Raw genomic sequence first — 27,758 nt, 5'->3', positions numbered from 1 at the left:
CCAGCTGACCCACCTTCACAGGACAAATACACTGCAGAGGCTTTGAGTACCAGGCTTGTTGTGTTTAAGAATGGAGAAAAGGAACAGTATCTGCGGTGGCACTTGAGTACCAATACCAGCCCATGAAAAACAGCCTCCAAAGCTCTTGGGACAGTAGTGCTGGAGCTCACTGATGCATGACCAGCAGAGGTAACTTTCTGCTCATGTAAGCTTACAATGGATGGGAAAAGTCAGGTAGAGGAACAGTAGTTAGCAGATTTTTGGAGGAAGTTGTGCTTTCTATATACATCCTGAGCAGAGGGGCCATAAACTTACAGCTCTTTCAAGTGGGTGAACAGCAATGCTGGAGAGGAATTTAGTATAATGGATGAGTTTATAACTAGAAGCAGCAGGACAAAACTAAGACAGGGAAAATCTGCCCCTGTGTAGTCCTGGTCTCTCTCAAAAAACGGTGGTTACTCCATCACTTGGGCCACTTGGAACAAGAATGGCCAATCCATCAAAAACTGGTGGGAAACAACCTTGGACAGAAGGTGACAGAGATGTTAACTTGGTCATCCACTCTGAGGGTCCATGTCCTGCCTTCTGTCCCCAGGCTCTGCCCGTAGGGAGTGGAGTGTCAATCTTGTACACCAAGACTCAGTTCCCTCAGTTTCTGTAACCTAGCTTTCTCTCAGTCACTTACTTGTGGCCTGAACTAGCTGACCATGACCTCACTCAGGTACAGGTGCTGGCTATGCAGCTAGTTAACCCTAGCACTGCTAACCTTCATCTCAGACCTGTGGATTTTGCTGATCAGCCTCTGCCAGAAAACAATCTGTTTAGGGGTATTTTTTGTCTGTGACATTAAGCTATGCAGCTATGATTGGTAGCCTTTCCTCTTTACAGCCAACGCCCCTCAGCACTCTAAAAATCCTCTCCAAACAGCTACAGGCTAGTGACACTGTCCGGCTTTTAATTATTTACTACTTCCATTGTCCAAGTCAAACTTATTGATCAGAAAGCCCACAAAGTGAGTCACCTCCCCAGCCTCCCATTTATACTGTTGCACTGTTGGAAGTATTTAGAGAGGGAGATTGGATTGTGAAAGGGATTTGAGCCTTTCATCTTTGAGGCGCCAACTCAAATCCACCTCAGCTTGGCAGTAGCTGTCTGAATGCAGCTATGAAATGACTTCTGTGAAATGAGTTGAAGCCTGGTCCATTTCCTAGTAAACCAGCAATCCACATAGCAGCCATCATACTTGGCTTCGTTCGTGGCACGCTCAGGGGAGCCAAGGATTCAACAACTTGGGAGTAAACAGTAAGGCAGTTGTGCAAGTGCAGTGTCTAGGGAAGTTTGCCCTGCTGCCGCCCCCCTCCCACCCCCCGGTGTGCAGAGAAACTGACGCTTTCACTCACAGGTACCCAATCCATAAAAATGTGAGTGACACCTCTCTGAATTGCTCCCCTGGGCTCAAACACCTGCACCACTTGGAGCTGGGTTTTTAAGAACACCAAAAAGATTGCTCCATGGCGGCAGAGCTTTGCCTCTGTGCAAATCCCTATGGGGGCAGTGGCCTCGGTTGATTCCTGTTTTTCTCCCCCACAGGAGGCCAACTCTGCTGGTCACATTTTCCATTAATCTTTACCTGCCCCTGCGTGTGTTTTCTGATACATTAAGAGCCTCTCATTTAAAAAAAATATTTATTTAAAACAAAGTTGCTGGGCAGAGGGGTTTCTGGAGGCACAGTAACAAGTCAGGTTAAAAACACATCCCACCAGCCTTGGGAAAAGGCAAACACTTTCCCCTGTTGAAGCCCAAGACTCATTGGCAAACACAGGCCAGTCCCAGACCTACCCGAACAGCCTTTGAACATCTCTGCCAGCACTGTCTGGGATGAACACCCCATCATGGTCCAATACTCAATTGCCTGTGGAAGGTGGCAGGCCATCAAATCTCTAGAATTCAAAACTTCCAAACTGAGAGGAACGGTTGTTGGGTTTGGGCTGAGGTTTATAACCAATTCGGTCATTTATCATTTGTTCTCGACTCTTGTGGTCATTGCTCAGACTAATAGCTCCTTCTCCATCAGTGGCTCCCACTACATCCACATCTTCACGCTGCTTCTTACAACTCTGGGAGAGGGCAGAAAAAAAAGTGATCAACTAAAATGAAGGACAATGGAAAACTAGAGAAACTCTTCCATGGAGGGAATGTTAGCAATGTCAAGGAGATGTCCATTTCAGCTCTGACAACTGACCACAGGGAGAGCCTTCAAATTGTGAAGGTAGAAAAAATGTTAGGTAAGCTGATTTCATTACAGAGAAATTGCTTACAGACTGAACAAGTTCATTGGATGTTTTTGGATACCATAAGGATGAAAATTAGGGCTGTCAAGCAATTAAAAAATTAATAGTGATTAATCGTGCTGTTAATAATAGAATAGCATATTGAAATATTTTCGGATGTTTTCTACATTTTCAAATATATTGATTTCAATTACAACACAGAATACAATGTATAGTGCTCACTTTATATTTATTTTTGATTACAAGTATTTGCACTGTAAAAGAGAAATAGTATTTTTCAGTTCACCTAATACAAGTACTGTAGTGCAATCTCTATCATCAAAGTTGAAAATGTAGAATTATGTACAAAAAAATCTGCATTCAAAAGTAAAACAATGTAAAATTTTAGGGCCTACCAGTCCACTCAGTCCTACTTCTTGTTCAGCTAATTGCTCAGACAAACAAGTTTTTCTACATTTGCAGGAAATAACGCTGCCTGCTTCTTGTTTACAATGTTATCTGAAAGTGAGAACAAGCCTTCTCATGACACTGTTGTAGCCAATATCACAAGATATTTATGTGCCAGGTGCGCTAAAGATTCATATGTCTCTTCATGCTTTACCATTCAAGGGGACGTGTGTCCATGGTGATATTGGGTTCTGCTCGATAATAATCCAAAGCAGTGTGGGCCAACACATGTTCATTTTCATAATCTGAGAAAGATGCCACCAGCAGAAGGCTGATTTTCTTTTTTGGTGGTTTGAGTTCTGTAGGCGCTGCATCGGAGGGTTGCTCTTTTAAGACTTCTGATAACAAGTGCCACACCTCGTCCCTCTCAGATTTTGGAAGGCACTTCAGATTCTTAAATTTTGGGTTCAGTGCTGTAGCTATCTTTAGAAATCTCACATTGGTACCTTCTTTGCTTTTTGTCAAATCTGCTATGAAAGTGTTCTTAAAACGAACATGTGCTGGATCATCATCTGGGACTCCTATAACATGAAATATATGGCAGAATGCGGGTAAAACAGAGCTGACAACATACAATTCTCCCCCAAGGAGTTCAGTCACAAATTTAATTAATGCATTTTTTTTAACAAGTGTCACCAGCATGGAAGCATGTCCTCTGGAGTGGTGGCCGAAGCATGAAGGGGCATATGGATGTTTAGCATATCTGGCACGCAAATATCTTGCAATGCCAGCTACAAAAGTGCAATACAAATGTCTGTTCTCACTTTCTAATAACATTGTAAATAAGAAGAGGGCAGCATTATCTCCTGTAAATGTAAACAAATTTGTTTGTCTTAGCGATTGGATGAACAAGAAGTAGGACCTGTAGGCTCTGAAGTTTTACAGGGTTTTGTTTTTGAGTGCAGTTACGTAACAAAAAAATTATGTACATTTGTAAGTTGCACTTTCAAAACAAAGAGATTGCATTACAGTATTTGTATGAGGTGAATTGAAAAATACTATTTATTTTATGATTTTTACAGTTCAAATATTTATAATAAAAATATACACTTTGATTTCAATTACAACACAACATATATGAAAATGTAGAAAATCAAAAATTAATTTTTAATCACGATTAATTTGAGTTAATAACATGAGTTAACTATGAATGAAAGCCCTAATGAAAATGCGTTGTCCCATAAGTGTTAATATACGAGTCACAGAATGAAGACATCTCACAACCTGCATGTATACAAATGGCTATCAATTAATTGGGGGGGGATGCTCCAGTCACACGGGTGTATGGCAGTACACTGCAAGTTAATGATGTCCATTTCATATGGCTAAAGTCAGTGCCTTGCATGGCGACAGGTTTCAAGGTGGTAGTTGTGAAGCACTCCTCACTCTTTTTGCGGATACAGACCAACACAGCTATCACTCTGAAACCTGCAAGTTAAGGGAAGCCAAGTCTTGCTCAGGATGTGTTTAGAGATAAAGTTACTCACAACCATTCCCTGAAGAAACGGAGAAAGCCTGTATATTCCCAATTATGGGGCTATCATTCCAGGCGGGGATTCTGATGGCTCTGAAGTTTTAAGATGTTCCAGAGCTTTTCACAGAACTAGTGCACACCTATAGCCCCAAGATTCCCAACTAACATCATTCTATGTTTTCAGTGTAAATATTATGCTTGTCCCAATGGCTACAGGTGCATGAATACAAATGTCATTCACACAATGATAAACCTACATTAACATCAATGCTCCTCTACACCCCCTACCCTACCAGAAATAGATAGATCTCCTCTCCACTCACTGATTCCCCTCAGGGACCACCTGAGCAGATGGGCAGGCCGTGCAAGATATCCTGGAGGTCCCACAGTTAGGGTCCCAAAAAAGCAAGTTCCAACATCAGAATTCTCCATTGACAATGACAGACCCCAGAGGTACCAATTTAGGGACTGTCAAATCAAGACTCCCAGCTTCACTTGACTACTGAGAAGAGGAGAGAAGTCTAAGATACACATCAGCCAAATGATCAACCAACTTGAACGGTACCCAGATGTTAGCTGGAGGCTGTAGAGCAGAGGAGTAAGATGCTTGGTACATGACCCATCACTAAATGAAAAGGCTGCTGTTCTGCACTAGCTGAAATTTTCTATTGGTTTTTGTACATGCTCGTATACTGCTGCAGAGTGAGGTTCTATTCTCAGACAAGCCCCGTTATGCACATGTCCGAATTACCAGGGTTCAATCACCTGGTTTCCATACAGAGGTGTCTCCAGAAGGTTTACTCTCACCTCAAGATCCTTTCTAATGCTCTCAAACTCTTCTATATCATCTAGTTTCAACTCCAGGCGGGTTGGTTTCCGACGCAGCATTTCGAATGCTTCTCAGACAAACTGGTTCCTGTTTGAATTTTTAATAGAGGGTCAGCAGAACCTGGCTATCTTGCACTAGTACAGGGGTTGGCAAACTTTTTGGCCTAAGGACCACATCTGGGTTAAGGTGACCAGATGTCCCGATTTTATAGGGACAGTCCCGATTTGTGGGTCTTTTTCCTATATAGGCTCCTATTACTCCCCACCCCCGTCCCGATTTTTCACACTTGGTATCTGGTCACCTGAATCTGGGTATAGAAATTGTATGGCAGGCCATGAATACTCATGAAATTGGGGTTGGGGTGTATGAGGAGCTGAGGGCTCTGGCTGGGGGTGGGGGCTCCAGGGTGGAGCTGGGGATGAGGGCTTTGGGTGTAGATGGGTACTCCGGGCTGGGACCAAGGGGCTTGAGGGCAAGAGGGGGCTCAGGGCTGGTGCGGGGGGTGGTGGCTCAGGCATGCAGGCTCGGGGCAGCACTTACCTTAAGTGGCTCCCGGAAGCAGGAGCATGTCCCCTCTCCAGCTCCTACGCAGAGGCGTGGCCAGGTGGCTCTGCTGCGTGCTGCCTTGCCCAGAGGTGCCACCCCTGCACTTGGGGTGGGGGCAGCCTGCAGAGCAGAGCCTCCGGGCTGCCCCCACGCGTAGAAGCCAGAGGGGGAACATACCACTGCTTCCGGGAGCCACGCAGAGCAGCTCCCGACCCTGTGCCCCAGTTGGAGCGGGGCAATCCCCACTCCACAGCGGGAGCTCAAGGGCTGTATTTAAAGGGCTGGCGGGCCCTGGTTTGCCGAGGGAGCCGCAGACAGTGTCTGAAGGATGTGACTTAGGCAGCACATGGAGCAGAGACTTGTCTTGTTACTCTGACAACTGCAGTTCACTGAATGAGCTGACACGCTGCACAGCGTGAGCAGGGCCTGCAGCTACTGCTCCAGGTGCGGGGTCTGGGAGCAGGCTGGCGCCCGAGGGGCGGGGCGCGCGCTGGGCAAGCAGAGGAACTAGCGCCCGCTGCACTGACCCGTCCTCAGCCGCAGCGCCCGGCGCCCAGGAGCTGCACTCAGGCCAGGCCACGCGCTGGGCACCGCGCACAGACCGGCACCGCCGCGGGCGGGGGCTGCAGCCGGGCCCCGGGATCCCAGCCCCGTCTGCAGAGCAGCCTAACGGGCTCCCACACCCCCCACGCCTCTGCGGCCCCAGCACTCACCGACCCCGCCAAAACCAAACGGGCCCCTCACCGACCTGCGCCGCCGCCCGCGGGACCACACCTCCCAGCATGCCCCGCGCCACCTTCCGGGCCGGCCGGCACCGCCCTCCCGGCTCATATAACCCGGAAGCACACACAGCCCTTCCACCCCGTGACCCGGAAGTGGATGCGAGGCCCGGCCCGTGGCGCTGGTCTCCGTGCCCCTCTTGAGCGGCATGGCTTCCTCGCGGGCCCCCGCCGTGCGTGTCGCCCCGGGGCGGGCCCCGCTTCCTCAGCCGGGCCCGGCTCCATCCCCGCGGGTAGGGTCTCACTCGGGGCGCTCCTAGGGCAGCGGGGGGGCCGTTGCGCAGCTTCCCGCCGGTGTCGCTCCGGAGGCCGCGGCGCTGAGGTGCCCGCCCGCCGAGCATGGGGCGGCGGGTGGACCGTGCCTGGTGTGCGGTGCTGGGGGGGAGCCCGCTCCGAGCCTGGCCTGTGCTCAGAGGCCGGGGGCCGCGAGGGCGGTGGGCGCCTGGTGCAGGGGCAGAGGCTGTAATGACCTGTTTGGCGGGGAGTCTGGGCTAGGCAGGAGTAGGGCGCCCCGGTGCCGCACAGGGCCCAGGCAGAGAGCAGGGCTGTGTGATGGGCAGAGCCAAGGTAATTCACTGCATTGCCTTTCAAAAGTCTGAGATCTGCTGAGCCTCAGGGTTGGAGGAAACCAGACTGAACTGGGCAGGCGTCACTCTGTGCGAACGAAGTTCTTTGGCCGTGAATGTGTTACCCTTTTGAACATAAAGAGAAATGTGGGTGTTCAGTGTAAGGGTATTTCTACACTGCCCACGTTACAGCGCAGCCACGGCAGCATTGTGACATGGGCAGTGTAATCACGCTTTATCACTGGGGGAGAGCTCTTTTGTTTATTAAAAAAAACAACACCCTGAGCGAGCGATGGTAGCTTTATGCTCCCAGCAATAAAGCACTGTCTGTACTGGGGCTTTTCAGCACTAAAACTTTTGTTGCTCGGGGGTGGTGGTGGTTTTTTTTCCACAACAAAAAAAAAACTGAACGGCAGAAGTTTTAGCACTGAAAGTAGACACAGCCTTAGTGATCATTTTGGAAGTAGTAGTTATTTAGGATGGTAGTTGAGACACTGCTGTGGCTAGGCAACAATGATAATACCTAGATCTTATGTAATGTGCTTTTCATCGGTAAATCTCAGAGCACTTTATCCTCATTGTACAGATGCGGAAACAGAAGCATAAAGAGATGTTGTGACTTGGGGCTTGTCTACACTGTGAAGTTGTCGACAAAACTTCTGTCTTTCACAGGTACTTAAAAAAGCTCCTCCCCTCCCCCCGAAAGACACAAGTTTTGTCGATGCAAATAGCAGTGTGAACGCAGCTTTGTCCACAAAGCTAACGCCATTTGGGGGGCTGGAAGTATTTTGTCAGCAAAAGTGCCGACAAAGTACCGAAAAAGAGCTTTTACGCACACTGACTTTTAGCAATAAACGCAGCCTTGTTGCTAAAAGCTATGTGGTGTAGACAAGCCCTTGGAAAGGTTCTACATATCCAACTCCAGCATAGGAGGCTCAGAGAGGTGTATGGAGAGGCCAATTGAGCACACTGTGATGTAATCCTGTGAAGAGGAATGCCCCATGGAGATGTATAGAGCCTGAAACAATAGCTCTGAGATGTGTAACTGCTCTGTTCATCTGAAGCCTGATCTACACTAAGGCATTAAGTCAGTATAACTGCGTTGCTCAGGTATGTGAAAAATCCTCACCCCTGAGCAGCATAGTTAAATGGATCTAACCCCCAGTGTAGACTGAGCTAGGTGGACAGCAGAGTTCTCCTCTGGATTTAGGTACCATCTCTCAGGGAAGTGGTTTACTTATGCCAGTGGGAGAACCCCTTCCATCAGAGAAGGTAATGTCTTCACTGAAGTGCCACAGTAGCACAGCTGCAGCCGAGCCACTGTAGCAGTTTGTGTAGACATACCCTGAGGCAGTGTTCCTATCCCTTTTCTCCAGTGCCAGTGCTTGAGTGCCTGTGACACATGTCAAGCATCTGTTCTCTGCTCCTCACCCCATCTCTCAGCAGTGTGTTCTTGGTGCATGTTCCTAACATGCCTGTTCTCAGCTCCCCACGTAGAGGGGCAGGGCTTCCCTAGATGCCAGCTCACGTAGGGGAGCAGGTAGAGGAGTCTGGGGCTCTGATACCTCCAGATCCCTGCACACATGGGAGGAGCGAAAATGGGACTGACAGGTGTCCCCTGCCCCAGTCTCTTCCCAACACTTCCATATTATCCATCCCTTATCACCCATACCCATTTGTTCCCCTGCCCTTAATCCCCTCTCCTATGCTCCTGCCCCAAATCCCTCTCCCACACTTCTTCTCCACCCTTTAAACCCTCACATCCCAGGAGGCATTTGCCTGTGTAATTTATTTTCTTTTAAAAAATAGTGTGAACACCTTTTGAATTTTCTGCTGTGCTCAGATTGCATTTCCTCAAAATGAAAAAAACAACACCCTTTGACAGAGGCAGATTATAGCCGCAGATTATGGCTGGGTTAGAATTTCCAGTGCCTGGGGTTTGCTCAAGTACAATGGCTCTAGCGTTTACTCTTGACCCACTCAGGTCCTGTGCCTACTGGCTGGTTAGCAAACCTCTTGGGCACACGCACAGCGTAATCCAATGTGTGCCAGTCTCATGCCCATCTGTAGGCCTAACTCTTTTTCAAATACCGTTTTCACTTTGGTCCACCAAAGGCTTAATAAGAGCCATACATTAACTGGGGAAAATGTCTAGTAACTTGGACCATTTAGGGCACTCTTGTTCCAGAATAAGAGCATCTGAACATGGGATTGTGTCCAAAGATGTTATGAAATCATTGGAAATGGATCCTTTACATAGGGAATAGACTATTATAATCTCGTAACTGGTTGGTTTGACCTTTGTGTTTATTTTGGAAAAACTGGGAAGTGTAGTGGGTCAGGATATCAGTGAAATGTGTTATAAAGGGGAAGGAGCTCAGTGAATCCCTCAGCGTTACAGCTACATTTTCCAACAGTCTGGCACCTTTTTGCTTTTGAAGGTCTTAATTATTTGTAGGGAGTGTAATTTTGTTGTGCATATTAGCTGGATTCCATTGAAAAACATTGTCAGTCTTAAAGGTGTCCTGCAAATAGTCTCTTTTTGCTTCTATCTGGCGGATAAAGAAGGGAAGAAAGAGTAGGTTTTTAACGTTTGTTTTTCCCGCTTGTTTTCTACAGGAAAAATTAAGGACCTGTCTATATTAAAAGATTCTCTGATGGAGAACTTGTGAAATGGTGACAATTGTGATCAGAAGGAAGGAGCAGAGGGAAACCTTCCCATAGTTGGGACCTTCCTTTCAGATGATGTTGGGGTATCCTCTTGTACTGAGGTTACCTCTCTGTGGGAGGGAACTCCAGTCATTAGGAAAAGGCAGGTGTTAGTAAAGGGAGATTCAATAATTAGAAACGTTGATAGCAGGGTTTGTGATGATCGGGAGAACCATGATGACTTGTCTGCCTGGTGCGAAGATTGCGGATCTCTCGAGGCATCTAGACAGACTTATGTGTAGTGCTGGGGAGGAGCTGGTGGTTGTGGTACATGTAGGTACCAATGACATAGGGAAGGGTAGGAGAGACATCCTGGAGGCCAAATTTAGGCTGCTAGGAAAGAGACTGAAATCCAGGACCTCTATGGTAGCATTCTCAGAAATGCTCCCAGTTCCATGCGCAGTGCTAGGTAGGCAGGCAGAGCTTCAGAGTCTCAGTGCATGGATGAGATGATGGTGTAGGGAGAAGGGGATTAGGTTTATTAGGAACTGGGGAAACTTTTGGGATGGGGGAATGTATACAGGAAGGATGGACTGCACCTAAACCCAAGTGGATCCAAACTGCTGGCACTTAACATTAAAAAGGTTGCAGAGCAGTTTTTAAACTAAGAGATGGGGGAAAGCCGATTGCTGCAGAGGACCAAGTGCATCAGACAGAGACTTCTCTTAGAGGAGAGTCTACTGATAGAGATTCTCTAGGTTTTAGTCAGGAGGAGAGGATGGACGAGTATAAAGAATGGGCCAGATCAGATGAGAAACATTCACATAAAAAAGAATCGGACACATCAGAAAAGGGCAGACAAATAAACAGTGACAAGTTTTTAAAGTGATTGTACACAAATGCTAGATGTCTAAATAATATGTGTGAACTAGAGTGTCTTATATTAAAGGAGGATATTACGGAAACCTGGTGGAGTGAGGACAATCAATGGGACGCAATCATTCTGGGGTACAAAATGTATCGGAAAGACAGAACAGGTTGTGCGGGGTGAGGGAGTGGCACTGTATGTGAAAGAGAATGTAGAATCAAATGAAGTAAAAATCTTAAACGAATCCACATGTTCCATAGAATCTCTTTGGATAGGAATTCCATGCTCTAATAAGAATATAACAGTAGAGATCTATTGTCGACTACCTCACCAGGACAGTGATAGTGACTATGAAATGCTAAGGGAGATTAGAGAGGCTATCAAAATAAAGAGCTCAGTAATGGTGGGGGATTTCAATTATCCCCGTATTGACTGGGTCCATGTCACCTCAGGACGAAATGCAGAGACAAAATTTCTTGATACTTTAAATGACTGCTTATTGGAGCAGCTGTAGAGGAACCCACAAGGGGAGAGGCAATTCTCGATTTAGTCCTGAATGGAGCCCAGGATCTAGTCAAAGAGGTAACTATAACAGGACCGCTTGGAAATAGTGACCATAATATAACATTTAACATTCCTGTTGGTGGGAAGAACACCTCAGCTGCCCAACACTCTGGCATTTAATTTCAGAAAGGGGAACCACGCAAAAATGAGGAGGTTAGGTAAACAGAAATTAAAAAGTACAGTGACTGGAGTGAAATCCCTGCAAGCTGCATGGACACTTTTCAAAGACACCATAATTGAGGCCCAACTTAAACGTATGCCCCAAATTAAAAAACATAGTAAAAGAACTAAAAAAGAGCCACCCTGGCGTAACAACCATGTGAAAGAAGCAGTAAGAGATAAAAGGGCATCTTTTAAAAAGTGGAAGTCAAATCCTAGTGAGGTAAATAGGAGCATAAACACTGCCAAATTAAGTGTAAAAGTGTAATAAAAAAAGCCAAAAAGGAGTTTGAAGAACAGCTAGCCAAAAACTTAAATGGTAATAACAAAATGCTTTTTAAGTGTATCAGAAGGAGGAAGCCTGCTAAACAACCAATAGAGCCCTTAAAGACGATAAAGTCATCGCAGAGAAACTAAATTAATTCTTTGCTTCAGTCTTCACAGTTGGGCAGATTCCCAAACCTGAGCCATCCTTTGTAGGTGACAAATCTGAGAGATTGTCACAGATTGAAGTGTCATTAGAGGAGAGTTTTGGAATTAATTGATAAACTTAACAGTAACAAGTCACCAGGACCAGATGGCATTTACCCAAGAGTTCTGAAAGAACTCAACTCGTGAAATTGTGGATTTATTAACTATGGTATGTAACCTATCCTTTAAAACAGCTTCTGTACCCAGTGACTGGAAGATAGCTAATGTAACACCAATATTTAAAAGGAGCTCTAGAGGTAATCCCAGCAATTACAGACTGGTAAGTCTTACATCAGTACCGGGCAAATTAGTTGAAACAATAGTAAAGAATAAAATTGTCAGACACATAGAAGAACATCAATTGTTGGGCAAAACTCAACATGGTTTCAGTAAAGGGAAATTATGTTTTACTAATCTATTAGCGTTCTTTGAAGGAGTCAACGAACATGTGGACAAGGTGGATCCAGTGGACGTAGTGTACTTAGATTTCCAGAAAGCCTTTGACAAGGTCCCTCACCAAAGGCTCTTGCGTAAATTAAGTTGTCAGGGGTTAAGAGGGAAGATCCTTTCATACCTTGAACTGGTTAAAAAACAGGGAACGAAGGGTAGGAATAAATGGTAAATTTTCAGAATGGAGAGGGGTAACTAGTGGTGTTCCCAAGGGTCAGTCCTAGGACCAATCCCATTCAACTTATTCATGAATGATCGGGAGAAAGGGGTAAACAGTGAGGTGGCAAAATTTGCAGATGATACTAACTGCTCAAGATAGTTAAGACCAAAGCAAATTGTGAAGAACTTCAAAAAGATCTCACAAAACTAAGTGATTGGGCAACAAAATGGCAAATGAAATTTAATGTGGATAAATGTAAAGTAATGCACATTGGAAAAAATATCCCCAACTATACATACAATATGATGGGGGTGAATTTAGCTACAACTAATCAGGAAAGAGTTCTTGGAGACGTGGATAGTTCTCTGAAGACATCCACACAGTGTGCAGCGGCAGTCAAAAAAGCAAACAGGATGTTAGGAATCATTTAAAAAGGGACAGAGAATAAGGCAGAAAATATCTTATTGCACTTATAGAAATCCATGGTACGCCCACATCTTGAATACTGCATACAGGTGTGTTCTCCTAATCTGAAAAAAGATATACTGGCATTAGAAAAGGTTCAGAGAAGGGCAACCAGAATGATTAGGGGTTTGGAACAGGTCCCATATGAGGAGAGAGTAAAGAGGCTAGGACTTTTCAGCTTGGAAAAGAGGAGACAAAGGGGGGATATGATAGAGGTCTATAAAATCATGAGTGGTGAGGAGAAATTGAATAGGGGAAAATTATTTACTTGTTCCCATAATGTAAGAACTAGGGGCCATCAAATGAAATTAATGGGTAGCAGGTTTAAAACAAATAAAAGGAAGTTCTTCACACAGCACACAGTCAACCTGTGGAATTTCTTGCCTGAGGAGGGTGTGAAGGCTCTAACTATAACAGGATTTAAAAGAGAACTTGTAATGGTATAATTCCCCACTCTGAACCTTAGCGTCCAAAAGATGGGGTACCAGCATGAATTCCTCTAAGCTCAATTACCAGCTTAGTACTTGTTGCACTGCCACCAACCAGGAATTCCAGTGCCTGGTACACTCTTGTCCCCCCAAAACCTTGCCCGGGGACCCCTAAGATCCAGACCCTCTGGATCTTAACACAAGGAAAGTAAACCCTTTGCCTCACCGTTGCCTCTCCCAGACTTCCCCTCCCTGGGTTACCTTGGAAGATCACTGTGATTCAAACTCCTTGAATCTCAAAACAGAGAGGAAAATTCACCTACCCCCCTCCTTCTCTCTCCCCCTCCCAGATACTCCCTGAGAGAGAAAGTAATCCTAACACAGAGAGAAATTAACCTTTTTCTCCCCCTTCCCTCCTTTCTCCGCACCAATTCCCTGGTGGATCCAGACCCAATTCCCTGGGGTCTCACCAGAATAAAAAAACAATCAGGTTCTTAAACAAGAAAAGCTTTTAATTAAAGAAAGAAAAAACAGTAAAAATTATGTTTGTAAATTTAAGATGGAATATGTTACAAGGTCCTTCAGCTATAGACGCTGGAAATACCCTCCCAGCCTAAGAATACAAGTACAAATTAAAATCCTTTCAGCAAAATACAAATTTGAACTCCTCCCAGCCAAAATACACATTTGCAAATAAAGAAAACAAACATAAGCCTAACTTGCCTTATCTGCCTAGTACTCACAATTTTGAACTTATAAGAGCCTGTATCGGAGAGATTGGAGAGAAACCTGGTTGCATGTCTGGTCCCTCTCAGAACCCAGAGTGAACAACCAAAAACTAATAGCACACACACAAACTTCCCTCCTTCAAGATTTGAAAGTATCCTGTCCCCTGATTGGTCCTCTGGTCAGGTGACAGCCAGGCTCACAGATCTTGTTAACCCTTTACAGGCAAAAGAGATATGAAGTACTTCTGTTTTATTAACTCTTACTTATCTGTTTATGACAGAACTGGATACATTTATGGCAGTTAAGTCCATTAATGGCTATTAGCCAGAATGGGGAAGGAATGGTGTCCCTAGCCTGTTTGTCAGAAAGAGGAGATGGATGGCAGGAGAGAGATCACTTGATCATTACCTATTAGGTTCATTCCCTTTGGGACACTTGGCATTGGCCACTGTCAGCAGACAGGATACAGGGCTGGATGGACCTTTGGTCTGACCCAGTATTGCCATTCTTATGTTCTTATCTGAAGATCAGAGAAGGTTCAGCTTTAAAGTGGAGAAGGAATTACTGTTTAAAATTTTTCTTCTGTTTACTGTTAGTAAAACCTATTTAGCTTCTGAGGCTAAGTAATGTTTCAAATAGTGAAATTCCTTGTGAAAGATTCAGATCCTTCCTTCTTTCATTTAGAGTGTTAAAACATGCCTTATATAACCCAGAGGTCCTCCAGCAAAGCTAAAGAGCAGACTCTACATTTTAAGGGCTTGTCTCTACATGGAGTTATTCAGGAATATCTCTGTGTGCATGCTCATATTTTCTGGAGCATGAGTGTGTTCTGGTTTAGCTGACTCGAGAGGAGCGAGGCAGCACTCTTATTTCAGAATAAGAGCGTCCTCACAGGGAGTTAATCAGAAATAGCTGATGCCATTTGAATTTGCACCTACCTTAAGGAAAGCTTGAGAGGATTTTTGTTAACATCATAAAGAAGCAGAAAATATGACAAGTATGGTTTTTTAAAAACTACTTTGCAGCTAACTCTTCTTTAACGCAGTTTTTCTGGTGAATAGTCTCGATGTTCAAATGAACTTTATATATAATTTCAGGGCTTCTCACCTGGATGGCCTCATTAGCTCTTTCTCACAGGGGGATGCTGTCTGACACAGCTGAAGAGATTGCAGAATTGCTGCTTTGTAGCCAGATAAATATCTAACAAGTCTTTTGAAATCCTACCTTTATTCTCCAGGCAACAAAAAACAAGCTCTCAGAGGACAGTGATGCTCCCCCACCCAAGAGATCCCATATCTTCTATGGCAGCTTGGAGGAGAAGGAAAGGGAACGTATTGCCAAAGGAGAATCAGGGCTGCTGGGAAGAGAGAGAGTGAAAGCTGCGATTGAGGCAGGCAATATTAACATAACCAGCGGTAAGAATGCTCTCTGCGTAACACCCTCTTCTTGTTTGGACCCTGTGAAATCTGCATTAATGAGAACACAGACGGAATCACAGAATCAAAACATTAAGTGGAATCCTGCTCTCCCTGCCACTAGGGCTGCTGCAGGACGCCATCAGGGAGGGCTGCATGGCTGAGCTAGGTATAGCCGCACTTAGGAGAGTCAAGCTGCTCTCAATTGGGAGCCCACTGATCTGCTGTGGTGTATGGAGCGGGGAAGGGGCACTGATGTCAGGTTGTCCCCCTCTCCCTGCTGGTATACCCATCTCAGCTGGAGTGGGGAGACAAAGGGGCACCTGTCTGCACCAGCTTCTGGCTCAGCCTGGCTGCTGTCTGAGCAATGGGTAGCATTGGTGAGTGCACTGCTTAAAGAGACAGCATGTAGACATACTCCCCTAACACACACGCTGTCTCACTAACTCCCCTAACACACACACCCACTCTACTGTGGACTTGTGTTATTGTTCAGCAATGTCAGATTGGTCATATTACTGAGTGCTACTTTAAAAGGTGATTTAAAATGTCACTTTTTTTACCATATACTGTATATTTGCAAAAAGTAAGAGTCCTGTGGCACCTTATAGACTAACAGAAGTATTGGAGCATAAGCTTTCATGGGTGAATACTCACATGCGTCTGAAGTGGGTATTCACCCATGAAAGCTTATGCTCCAATACTTCTGTTAGTCTATAAGGTGCCACAGGACTCTTAATCTAGATCTGTAAAAAACGATAAACACGGCTACCCCTCTGATACTTGTATATTTTTCAGGATGTTTTGTTTAAATTGTGGGCATTTTTTTAAATCAGCTCTTCCCATTGTAATTCAATTCTGAACATTGTTATGCATGTATAATAAGGCTAATTAATTGTCAGTGTATCAAACAATCTTGATTTAAACCCCGTCCCATAAAGATGGAATTAATTTTTAACTGACTTAGAGACGTTTGTAAGGATTAATGAGTCTTTGATTAGGTTTGGCCAAAATTGTAGATGCACAAACTTTGCCCAGCTATGAAATCTGGAGAAGAATGAATTCATTTTTTAAAAATCCAAAAATCTACAAAAATAAAATGGATTTCGTAGGACCCTGGGTATGCTGGCAGCTTGTCAGAAGCCTAAGGGCTGTACTTAATCAGCTGCTGTACTTCAATACAGAGGTTGGGGCTGCTGAGACTACAAGTCCTAATATCCAGTGCTCCATCTTGATTTGAGCAGGGTGTCTGGAGGAACATGCCATTGCTAGTACCAAATATCCCTGCCTTAAATGGTTGTGAGAATCATTTTTAAATTATATATATCTTTTAGTGGTTAGAATTGTCCAGACCTTTGGTGCTGTAATTTTATTTGTTGTTGTTTTAATCTGATGGCTCTGTTTCTGGTTTAGGTGAGGTCTTTGATCTTGAAGACCACATAAGTGAGCGTCAGGCAGAAGTGTTGGCTGAGTTTGAGCGCAGGAAGCGTGCCAGGCAGATCAACGTTTCCACAGATGACTCTGAAGTCAAGGCGTGCCTCCGAGCACTTGGGGAGCCCATCACGCTGTTTGGAGAGGGGCCTGCAGAACGGAGAGAAAGGTGCTGTGTGTAGTCCTTTGTGTGGCTAATAGTGGTAATCACCCCCACCCCATTCAAATCTCCTGTCAAATTCCTTGAGATGTTGAGTGCAGCGAGTATTGTTGACCAGTGAGTCTTCATGGTGATGTAGGAGGAGTTGAGGGGAGGAGACAGTGAAAGAAACTGACCATCTCTCCTGACCAAGATTATCTAGACTCACCGAGTGAATAGGTATCAGAGGGGTAGCCGTGTTAGTCTGGATCTGTAAAAGCAGCAAAGAATCCTGTGGCACCTTATAGACTAACAGACGTTTTGGAGCATGAGCTTTCATGGGTGAATACCCACTTCCTCAGATGCATCTGTTAGTCTATAAGGTGCCACAGGATTCTTTGCTGCTGAATGAATAGGGTTAACTTCTGATGCATCTCATTACAGATTGAGAAATATCCTCTCGGTGGTTGGCACAGACGCCTTAGAAAAGACCAAGAAAGATGATGAAAAATCTAAGAAATCCAAAGAAGAGGTAAAATCTCCCATTCTTAGTGTCTGCTGGCTGTTAATGCAGAGAGGAAGAGGCTGCTTGGCAGCCTGCATTATTTCTAGACCTCTATCCTGGTGGATTCTTATTTCAATAGACGGTCTGATAATATGAATTCACTGCACGCATCATCCCTTCCTGCCACTGCTGCCCATTTGAAAAAGCCTATTGCTTCCATTTTTATAACCTATTAAATCAGGGGTGTCAAATTTATTGTGTTGAAAGGGCTGCATTCCACATTCAGTTATTGTCCATGAGCCAGAAGTGTAGATGTAGGGCTCCATGCCCCTCTCCTTCAACAGCAGAAAACTTGCTGCTGGCAATGAGAGGACTGCATTAAGAGCAAGGCCAGAATGTGTCCTTTTAGAGTAATTAACCTTTTAATTACTATTAAGTACTTTATTGCAACATTCATTGTCTTTGCCACCCACTTTGAGCCACCACACCACTGTTTCTGCCCTTCTCCGCCCTTCTTTCTCTCCCTCTTCATTTTGTATTTCCTTTGTTGTTCTCTCTGCATTTTCTTCCTTGCAGCAACTCTCACTTCCCACTCCCTGGACTTGCTTCCCCCTTCCATCTGCTAAAACAGCTATGCGGTGATTACATGAAAAGCTGAAACTGCGCAATCTGAACATGGCATGTGGGCTATGGAAACGTCTCAGACAAGCCAAATCTGGTCCATGACACCGTATGTGTGACACATCTGCCTTAAACCCTTCTCTAGGGATAATAGAGCCACACTAATCACACACTTTATAAACCCCTGAAAATAGCTGCTTCCCACTCTCAGCACAGATTTACCAGCAGATGCTGCAGTGGCATTCTGGTACCATGGTGATGGAGGCAATGTAGGGCATCAAATAGAATAGTGACATCACGCAAACTGTTTCTGGGTTTGTTTGTTTTTTAGTATCAGCAAACTTGGTACCATGAAGGGCCAAACAGCCTGAAAACAGCTAGGCTGTGGATCGCCAACTACTCGCTCCCCAGGTAAGGAACCAGGTTACAAATTGAAAACAGTGGGAGAAGATACGAGCTGTTAGAAGGAGCAGCAGACTTGTTGAACCAAGCTAATGATTGCCCTGTGGTGGGCAAAGCTGGGAGCTTGAGAACAGGGGACTCATAGCTGTGGTTGGAGCCAAGCATAAAGGACTGTAGGGTTGTACACATAATGACTAGCGCTGGCAGTAGCCCAGCTTTGACGACAGGAAGGAGAGTACAGGACCTATGCCAGCCCTAGAGCAGGGGGATGTGAGGAATAATCACTGTAATTTTGCTCATGCCACAGGGCAACAAAGCGGCTGGAAGAAGCCCGTCTGTACAAAGAGATCCCAGAAGCGACCAGGACATCCCAGAAGCAAGAACTGCACAAATCCCTGCGGGTAAGGGGTGGTTTTGTCTGTCATCATAAGTGATCAGTAGGAGATGCAGAGCAAAGCTCCCTGACCTAGAGTGACTTCCCAGCTGCTTGTTATTCTCCAAGCCCTGCCTAATATGCTCTGCCCCTTCTCTGATCATGTGCCCAGGCTGGGCCTTGAACCTAAAATGGTCCTGTCCCATCAGTGGTTCAGAGGACAGTGTTTGGGTTTAATCCTTAAAGTCCTACACGGATACAAATTTATATCCCAAACAGGAGACGCAGTCAACTGCATGAAAGGGATGGGGGCAGGGACGCGCCAGAGGACCTGCCAGCATGGGGCACTGGCTCCTGGGAGCATCGGCCCCACATTCTGCTCCTTTCCCCACTGCAGTTCCTGGGAGAGCCCTGCAGTTCCACCAGTGCCAATTTATACCTGCGGATATCCGCATCCATGGATATAAATTTGTATCCACACAGCTCTGTTAATCCTCTGCCTGCAGGGCAAAAGAATGGAGACACATCTGTGCACTTCTGCATGAGTAGCCTATGGTGATAAAGAAACTGCCTGGGCTTGTCACTGGCTTGCTCAGCAGGGAAGAGGGATCATGTTTTGTTTTCTTTTTTTTTTAAAGATTGTTCGCTCACCTGCTTCCTTGGCACCTGGGAGCCTTAAACCAATTGAAAAAACCAACACAGTAACAATTGTTTCAGAATGAGTCAATGGAAACCAACCCCCCCCTTCTGTAAAATGCTCTGGAAGCCAATTCAGAGCTTAACAGAGCGTTCTCGCACTGTGCCCTAAAGCCAGTAATATTCTACATGATACCTCCAGAGGGGGGCAGCTTCAGATAAGTGGACTCTTTCATGAGAGCACCCTGCCACTAGCCCTGGCGAAATCAGTGGTGATTGCACCTGGTATGTAGGAAAAGATAGACCCAGACCACATAAGGTTCTCTGGATCAGAACCAACACTTTGAAGTGCACCTTCTAACATATCCAGTAATGCAGGGCCCAGCAAGCTGAGAGGTTATGCTGATCTAACTCTTAAGCGTCTACACTAAAAATCCCACTGGCATAAGTCGCCTGCTACATTGATTTAATAAGTCCACCTCTGTGAGAGGCATCGCGCTTAGGTCAACGTAGTTAGGGTGACAAGGTGTTCACATAGACACTGCATTACTTACATCACCTTTCGGCTGTCAGCCCCGCCCTGTGCAGGACTCACAGCTGTCAGTGCCCCACAATATCTTGGTGGAAGTGCTCCTGGTGAGGAAGCACAGCGCAGACAGAAGGAACATAGTGTGTATGGGAACCACTGCTTTAATTACTGCAGTGGTGTTCGTCGACTTAAGTCAACTTAATTTTGTAGTGTAGACCTGCCCTACGGTAGAATGTGTCTTCTCCATGGAGTTGGCATGGTGCTGGGGCAGTTTATCTCTTTGCAGAGTGACTTGGTGAAGGTCTCTGTTCTCTTTGCTTAGGTATGTCACTTGAATGGCCTCCTTAAAAAGGGGAGGTTCTTGCTACTTTGTGCTGTTTTAAGTCAGTTGTCTCTGTGTCTTTGCAGTCCTTGAATAATTTCTGCAGTCAGATTGGGGATGACCGCCCGATATCTTACTGCCATTTCAGTCCCAATTCCAAACTCCTCGCCACAGCCTGCTGGTCAGTTTCCTTTTACAATACTTTTTGGGAGGGGAGGGGTGGCAGAGTCCTGGGAGATTTATTCTTCGGGGAATTCCGTGCCAAATTTTTTTTTTAATTGTGCAGAATATTTTAAAATTCTGCAATATTCTGCATATTTTTTGTCAAATTAACACAGTACAATCACGCCTGTTTCAGTTATTTTGGTAATTTATTTCAAAATACCCATTAACAAGTGTCTGTAACAATATAGACCAAAAAAGATTCAGGAAATTGTTTTTTGACAAATAGAACCCTTATTAGGCATATTAATACTGAACTTTGAATAATAATTCATTTAAACTACAATACAGATATGTATTTTCTGCACCCATCAGAAGCAGTGAGAAGGCTTCTGGGATTCAGGGGTAATGGTGGAGCTGAGGGAGGGGGAAGTAATTGCTGGGAAGCAGCCTGGGAGTGAACCCAGAGGGTTGTTGGGTGTTCGTAGGAGAACTGTTTAATAGGATTTGTTGGCGGGGATTTGTTAGGGAGTTGGGGAGCATCCTCCATGCGGACTCAGGCTGACCCCTATCCTCTTCTATTTAGTCAAGTACATCTGCTGTATCCCCGTGTGTCCCTGCACCCCAACTTCCCATACAGCCAGGCATGTCTGCACATGTCCCCATGTGGTCCTGTACCCCCTTGTCCCTGTGTGGCCCTGCACCTTCGCTCAGCCAGCCATAGCTGCCTCTGTCTCCATGTATTCCTGCACCCCCAGGCCCATTCAGCCCCTGGCTCAATGTCACCCCACTACCTCCTGTGCCCCTGCCCCAGTCTGCCTCCCCTGCTAGCTCTTCTGAACCCCATTGTGTGAGACCGCCCCATGTGCCCTGCTGCTCTGTTCATCTCTCCCCCTCCCCTTCTTCCTCCCCCATATATCCCGTGCCTTCTCACCTGGACCTGTGGGGCAGGGCATTGTGAGGAAGGCAGCCTCTCCATGGCTGAGTGCTCCAGCCGTTGAGTCAGGTGCCTTCTCCTGGCACCACATCAGCCTCTGGTGGGTGAAAGGTGTAATTTCAGTGTGACCTCTCACAGCTTCCCTTCAACACCTTGTCAGAATCCATTATTCTGTAGGGGGGAAAAGACTGTGGAGGACATTAATTCTGCGCTTGCACAGTGGTTCAAAATTCCTTTAGTAGGGTTTTGAGATCTCAGTAGGGCTTATGCCTGCTTTTCCAAACCCTGCCTTCACCCGAATCCACTGCCTAGCAAGGGTTTGGAGCATCTGTTCCCCTTGTAGCAAGGTCACAAAGCATTCCCGGCAACTTCATTTCATGCCCTCACTTTTCACTTCTGTGCCTGAAGCCCTCTGCCCAGCCTTTTCAGTGTGTGGTTTGTGGGATCATGTCATACTCTAGTGTCTGCACCACAAAAGAGGATCTGAGCCTGCAGCTTAGAGAGAGAGAGAGAGACACACACACACACACACACACTCTCTCTCTCTCTCTCTCTCTCTCTCTCTCAATTGGAGGTGGCTCTTGCATTGACTAAGAGCAGTGAGAACTGTCCCTTCTACTGGTTGAACCCCTCATCCACAATCACTCGTCAAGGGAGGAGACTTCTCCTCTGTTCAGTGGACTGCCTGCCAAAGCCCCCTCTAACCCTTCAGGGATCAGTCTTGTGGGAGTTAGATCAGTATTTACCAGTATTTCAGTCACTGCAGTAACCCCACACTGTGTTTTCTTAGTTGTTTTTGGGCTGTGCTTTTGGGGTTTGCAATCCCTCTTGTGTTGTGACTGTGACTCTAACCATGTTTCTTGTGTTCAACAGGAGTGGCCTGTGCAAGCTCTGGTCTGTGCCTGACTGCAGTCTTGTTCATACTTTAAGAGGTAGAGGTGCTTTTGCTGATGCAAGCTCTTTGCTAAGTACCCTTATTCCCCTCTGAGTCGGGTTATAATGTAAACCATTGCTATTTGGCTAAAGATGCTTTGGGAACTGGATTCTTTGTGGGTGACTCTCTGCAGCTTTCACCAGTGCTGGAGAGGGTGCCATGAGCTCATTGTTTGTTGCTGGTCATTGAAATTGGTGGGGGGGTTTCCTAGTCTGTGCTGACATATTTTAGCCAGATGTCCAAGTCCCTGGCTAGTCCACAGTGAGGAAGAATCCTGTGGTTCTATGTCTAATATGCCAGAACTTGGTTGCACAATTCTGACCTGATAAAACCTGTTGTCAGAAGAGCTGGTGGGGGATAAGTAGAGATCACCCAGCAGAGCATGCAGTCTTTTGACTTTCTCTTTCTCTCTCTCATTCTCACCCCCGCCAAGGGCACAACACCAACGTAGGAGCAATAGTGTTCCATCCCCAGGCTACTGTCTCCCTGGACAAGAAGGACATCAACCTGGCCTCTTGTGCAGCTGATGGCTCTGTCAAACTCTGGAACCTTGAAAGGTCAGAATGACACTGGACAGTGGAGCCAAGGTCTGGGTGATAGACTGTATTCTAAGTACTGCTGAGGTCTTAAAACCCTGCGCTGGGAGTTCAGTGTTTCACTGTAGTCTTCTGCCAAGAGAAAATTCCCAGCCACGGGAGCTAAGTAGTTAACTTTTCACATTGTCTGGGCTCTCAGTTAATACCAGTATCCAGAGAGGGATTTACCAAATGTAGCACCTTGCTACCAAAGAGTCATTTGTTGGGATCAGGAGCAGACATGGCTGTCATCAAAAGCCATGTCCAGCCTTCAGTCTGACAAGAATAAAACGACGAGGGGTGCAGGATATTGACATCTGGCTTGTTTTAAAAGGAAAGCCCTGCAGCGTGTCTCTGCATGAGACGCAGGTGGCTTTGAAGGCCTCAGCTCCTTCCTATTAGCTTTGAGGGATGGTTTTTAATTGCGTTTAGCATGGCAGCAGTAAATTTGCACCTGGGGATTTGGTTATTTGTCCCATGTGGACATGGAGATGGTTATCTCTTTAATTGGCCTGTTCGGATGAATGTTTTTCTTTCTGATACTCTTTCAAACCTTTTAGTAACTGCTGGGCTGATGCATGTATTTTTGGCACAACTGATATCAGCCCATTCTTGACCACCATGTGACTCCTTCCATACTTGTTCTGGTTAACGGGGATGGTGATAGCTGCTGCTCCCCTTGGTCATGTTCAGATTTAATGTCCACTGTGTGTTGTTCTAGGTGCTACAGTAATACAGAGGAGGTGCTATACAGCCACAGACAAGATAGTCCCTGCCCCAGGGAGCTCAGTCATTTATAATGTTATTGTTTATGTTGCTGCTGCTATTTTAATTTCAGAGCACCTGAAAACAATAGGAGCTTCTAATATTCTAATTAATTCTCTCTTGGGGTGACCCTTCTCTTGGGTGTTTCTAGCCCTGGAGACACATCCATGTGCATACAAGTTTTTGTTAGTCATGTTGCTGTGTGACCCTAATGGCTGCAGTAGTGAGGGTGAGGCCTGTCCCCCCTGGAGAGAATGTGTAACAGGGTTGGTTTGTTTCTTTCAGTGATGAACCGGTGGCAGATATCGAGGGCCATACAATGAGAGTGGCACGAGTGATGTGGCATCCCTCTGGGAGGTTCCTGGGCACCACTTGGTATGTAGCATTGATTTACCGTACTCAGGGTACTAAGCTTTAGCTCTTAAATTATAACAAACAGAAGCTGCTGTATGTCTGCAGAGCGGGGTTGGCAAACTGATTTCCAAGGTAAGGAGGCACATCTCATCTCAAATCGTCCAACAGAGATTGCATCCAGCCATTTTTTGCAATAAACCACAGGTTACCCCAAGCTGGGGCCTTAAAAGGGCAGGACCCTGTACAGTCCTCCATTCTCTTCCCTTCAAGTGAGACCTTGTTGGTCTCCAAGTGGGTATAAAGTACAGGAGATCAGAATAATATTTATCCCTGTGGAAACACTGACTAATGGAATAACCACTTCCTGACTTTTGGGATGTGCCAACTGTCAAAGCCCTGTTGTCAAGCCGTGCCATCAGCTCACTGCCCGTGGTTAACACTGATTTTGATCAGTAGAAAGCATGAGCAAATAAGTCTGGGGATGGAGGTTCTCCTGTTAATGGGCTTGGGCAAGGAGTGGAGCAGATCCTGTTGAGTCATTATTTAGACCCAGATACCCCTAGGGCAGAGGGTCTGATCTGTCCCGAAACCCAGCCATACACTTATGAGTCAGTGACCCCACTCTCTGCTTCTCTTCCCTCCATTCCAGTTCCAGGAGATCTCCAGACTCTGTTCCCTGCTGTGTCTTGCATCTGTAACTAGCAGGTTATAATGTACTTTTCCTGGGTCTTTAAACCATCACCTGAGTCTTTGTTTAAATGGGGACTCACCCTCCGTGCCCCTCAAACTATGCACAGGTGTTAAAAATAATGCCTCTCTCCCAACTGCCCCTTAAGTAAATATCTGCCAATCTTCCCAGAGCATTGGGTGCCAAAGCTCACATACTCTTTGGAAATCTGCCAGTCAGTTCCCCTTGGAACCAAAATGTTGCAAACTGGCAGCTTGTCACTATGACTGACTGACTTACCTGGAGAAACAAATTCTCACTCAGATTCTGTCATTTGCATCTTTCAGCCTCCTACTAGGAAACGTGCCTACAGAGTGAAAGCTGGTTGCAGTGAGCTGTAGGAAAGCATCTAACAGTGTGGGGCAAATACACTTCTCCACATGTGGCCAGTGAATACGCATCTTTGCTCTGCTCTTTGATGCTTGTAGTAGGAAGAGGGCCTGAAACATAAGCTCTTATGTCAGGGGCCTGGTGTGAAGCCTGAGGCCTGGGCTAAAGTAGCTGTCAAAACTTTGCTGATATAAAGCAAAATCGGGCTGTGAACTAGAGCCAGGCCCAGCTCGCAGAATCTGGCAAGAACAGGGCAGATATTGCAAAAACACACACTCCTAAGAGGTGCTCGAAACAGAGTACTCGCATGAACACATTCCAGAAGGGTGGTACCAAAACACCTTGATACCAACATATTCCCTAAAGATAACAGGAACACACTGACCCATCCTAAAGATAAGGTCAGGATGACAGTGTGATGGATATAGATGTACAAGGTGATGAGTGGTAACTGGCTATATCAAGGGTGTCAACTAACTACTTCAGAGGGTAACTTGTTTGTGTTGATGTATAAAAGAGATCTCAGAGTGTCTTTGGCTGGCCTGGGGATAATGGAAAGTCCCACCATTAACTGAGGTAGTCCATTGCAACAGTCATACATGTGTTAGTGTACCTATAACCATTGAGCCAGGGCACCGGGACTGTGCTTCATTGACAATAAACCTGACCAAGTGCCTTCGCTATGATCCGAGTCTGTGGATTTATTGGGCAGCTTGATTGGAGCCTCCTGTACAGGCTTTCTGGCCAGAGTCAGTACAGCTCACAGAAAGAATACACATGCAGCCAAACATCTGACCACAGGGCTGACTTGTCCCAGCAGCACTAACACAGGCGTGCATGTGCTATTGCGTTTATACCACGCAGGGCACGCAGCGGGTGAAATGTTCATTTGATTGACAGAATCTGTGCTCCCTTTGGTGGCTGGCCAGCTGGCTGCCATTGTCATGTGGCACTGGGGAAGCGTCCTCTTCCTCAGCACATTGCAAGGACACTGCAGGACACTGACGACTTCCTGGTGTCACCAGGGCGACAAGGCTTGTTCCTGGTCATTCCATGCTGTGCAGCAGATGAGGTTCTGGGTTGACCAGCAGTGATGTGCTGATGAAGCAGTTATCTGTTTGTTTCTAACAGTGTCTGAGCACCCACATACCTTGTAGTCTGAGCCAAGGTTAGAATTCTGAAAAATACATTGAGTTGAACACATGACTTTGTTTTTCCAGCTATGATCACTCCTGGCGCCTCTGGGACCTGCAAGCTCAAGAGGAGATTCTCCATCAGGAGGGGCACAGCAAGGGGGTCTATGACATCGCCTTCCACATAGATGGCTCTCTTGCTGGGACTGGGTAAGATTTACTTTGAACCTTAGCAAGGTTGTTGCTCAGGATCAGATGACCTTTGCTGGGCTGGGTGTGTTTGTTTAGGCTAGTGACCACTCTTGTGTGTTTGAGGAATGTCAGTGCTGAGTTTTCTTTCCCCAGTGGCATGGATGCCTTTGGTCGGGTATGGGATCTGCGTACTGGACGCTGTATCATGTTCCTGGAGGGCCACCTGAAGGAAATCTATGGGATTAACTTCTCCCCAAATGGGTAAGGAGGGAGCTGGAATGGTACAGCTAGGGGTTCTGAGAGCATGAACTCCAGCTGAGACCAGTGTGTTCTTCCTTCCCCTCATGGCAGATATCACATAGCAACAGGCAGCGGGGACAACACATGCAAAGTGTGGGACCTCCGCCAGAGGAAGTGTGTCTACACCATACCTGCCCACCAGAACCTGGTGACCGGGGTGAAGTTTGAACGTAAGTATTTCCCCTCCCGCACCTTGGTTTGCTTAGTAACACTTCCTCCTAATTCCCTGGACTGATGCGGCTGGGATAGCTGTATGTGCAACAAAACTGCAGAACAATCTGTGCTGGTAATAGCCAGAAATCCCAGAACTCAGCAGACTCCTCTCCAGAATCTGCAGTCTGGTGTTGGCAATCTATTTGCTGCAGTTTCTACATGCAAACCTCACCTCTTCCCCTCTTCTTCACTGCAGCTACGCATGGTAACTTCCTACTCACCGGTGCTTATGATAACACAGCCAAGATCTGGACTCACCCAGGCTGGTCCCCTCTGAAAACGCTGGCTGGCCACGAGGGAAAAGTAATGGGACTGGATATCTCCTCAGATGGGCAGCTAATAGCAACATGCTCATATGACAGGACCTTCAAGTTGTGGATGGCAGAGTCGCTCTGAGCTGCCAGTGACCCAGGGCGGGGAATATCACAGACTGGGCTGTCCCTGCATTTTTATATTAAAAAAAAAAAAAAAAAAAGTCAACTGTTGCATCAACTACAATGGTGGCTGGGGTTGCTGGCTGATGTCGGCTTCCCCATGGTGCTGGTGCATCCCCTGTGCTGGGAGTTGGCCAAAGTCAGAGTTGATCTGAGCTGGAGTGATTCTGTAACCTCACCTTGTATGATTTGTATAATCTCTACCCCCTGGCTCTGGGGAGAGCCATCTACTCTACCACCCCTTCATCATGGGCTTTACTCTTTGTTATATATGTTTGTAAATACCCACGCACCCCTTCAGATGTACTGTACCATCAAACCCATCAGTTGGCATCACCCTCAAGATCAGTTTTGTAGGAGACTTTCCCCAGCTGTGGAGCCTGAATGATCTTGCTTTTGGCAAAGAGCCAGCTGCTTCAGTTATTTAAATATGGCACATTGGTTCTCCTAGCAC

General features: G+C 46.1%; 2 protein-coding genes across 2 annotated transcripts; one reads left to right on the top strand and one right to left on the bottom strand.

The window, feature by feature from the left end:
* Positions 1-1,668: 1,668 nt before the first annotated feature.
* CDC26 (cell division cycle 26) lies at positions 1,669-6,402 on the bottom strand. The gene is made up of 3 exons (XM_050926597.1): positions 6,301-6,402; positions 5,020-5,128; positions 1,669-2,117 (listed from the first exon to the last, which is right to left on the bottom strand). The coding sequence occupies exons 2-3, from the start codon at positions 5,098-5,100 to the stop codon at positions 1,941-1,943; spliced, it is 258 nt and encodes an 85-aa protein (XP_050782554.1). The 5' UTR covers positions 5,101-5,128; positions 6,301-6,402; the 3' UTR covers positions 1,669-1,940.
* Positions 6,403-6,446: 44 nt separating this feature from the next.
* On the top strand, positions 6,447-27,647 carry PRPF4 (pre-mRNA processing factor 4). Its single transcript, XM_050926515.1, has 14 exons — positions 6,447-6,599; positions 15,113-15,290; positions 16,704-16,890; positions 17,305-17,392; positions 18,318-18,397; positions 18,696-18,789; positions 20,335-20,429; positions 22,221-22,279; positions 22,715-22,838; positions 23,907-23,996; positions 26,253-26,375; positions 26,511-26,618; positions 26,709-26,827; positions 27,067-27,647. Exons 1-14 carry the CDS (start codon positions 6,516-6,518, stop codon positions 27,264-27,266), a joined length of 1,629 nt encoding a protein of 542 aa, XP_050782472.1. The 5' UTR covers positions 6,447-6,515; the 3' UTR covers positions 27,267-27,647.
* The last annotated feature ends 111 nt before the right edge of the window (positions 27,648-27,758 follow it).

This window comes from Gopherus flavomarginatus, chromosome 17 (assembly GCF_025201925.1).
Source record: "Gopherus flavomarginatus isolate rGopFla2 chromosome 17, rGopFla2.mat.asm, whole genome shotgun sequence".
NCBI classification, from domain to species: domain Eukaryota; kingdom Metazoa; phylum Chordata; order Testudines; family Testudinidae; genus Gopherus; species Gopherus flavomarginatus.
Note: the sequence above shows the minus strand (reverse complement) of the source record. Positions and strands in the feature narration are given on the sequence as shown.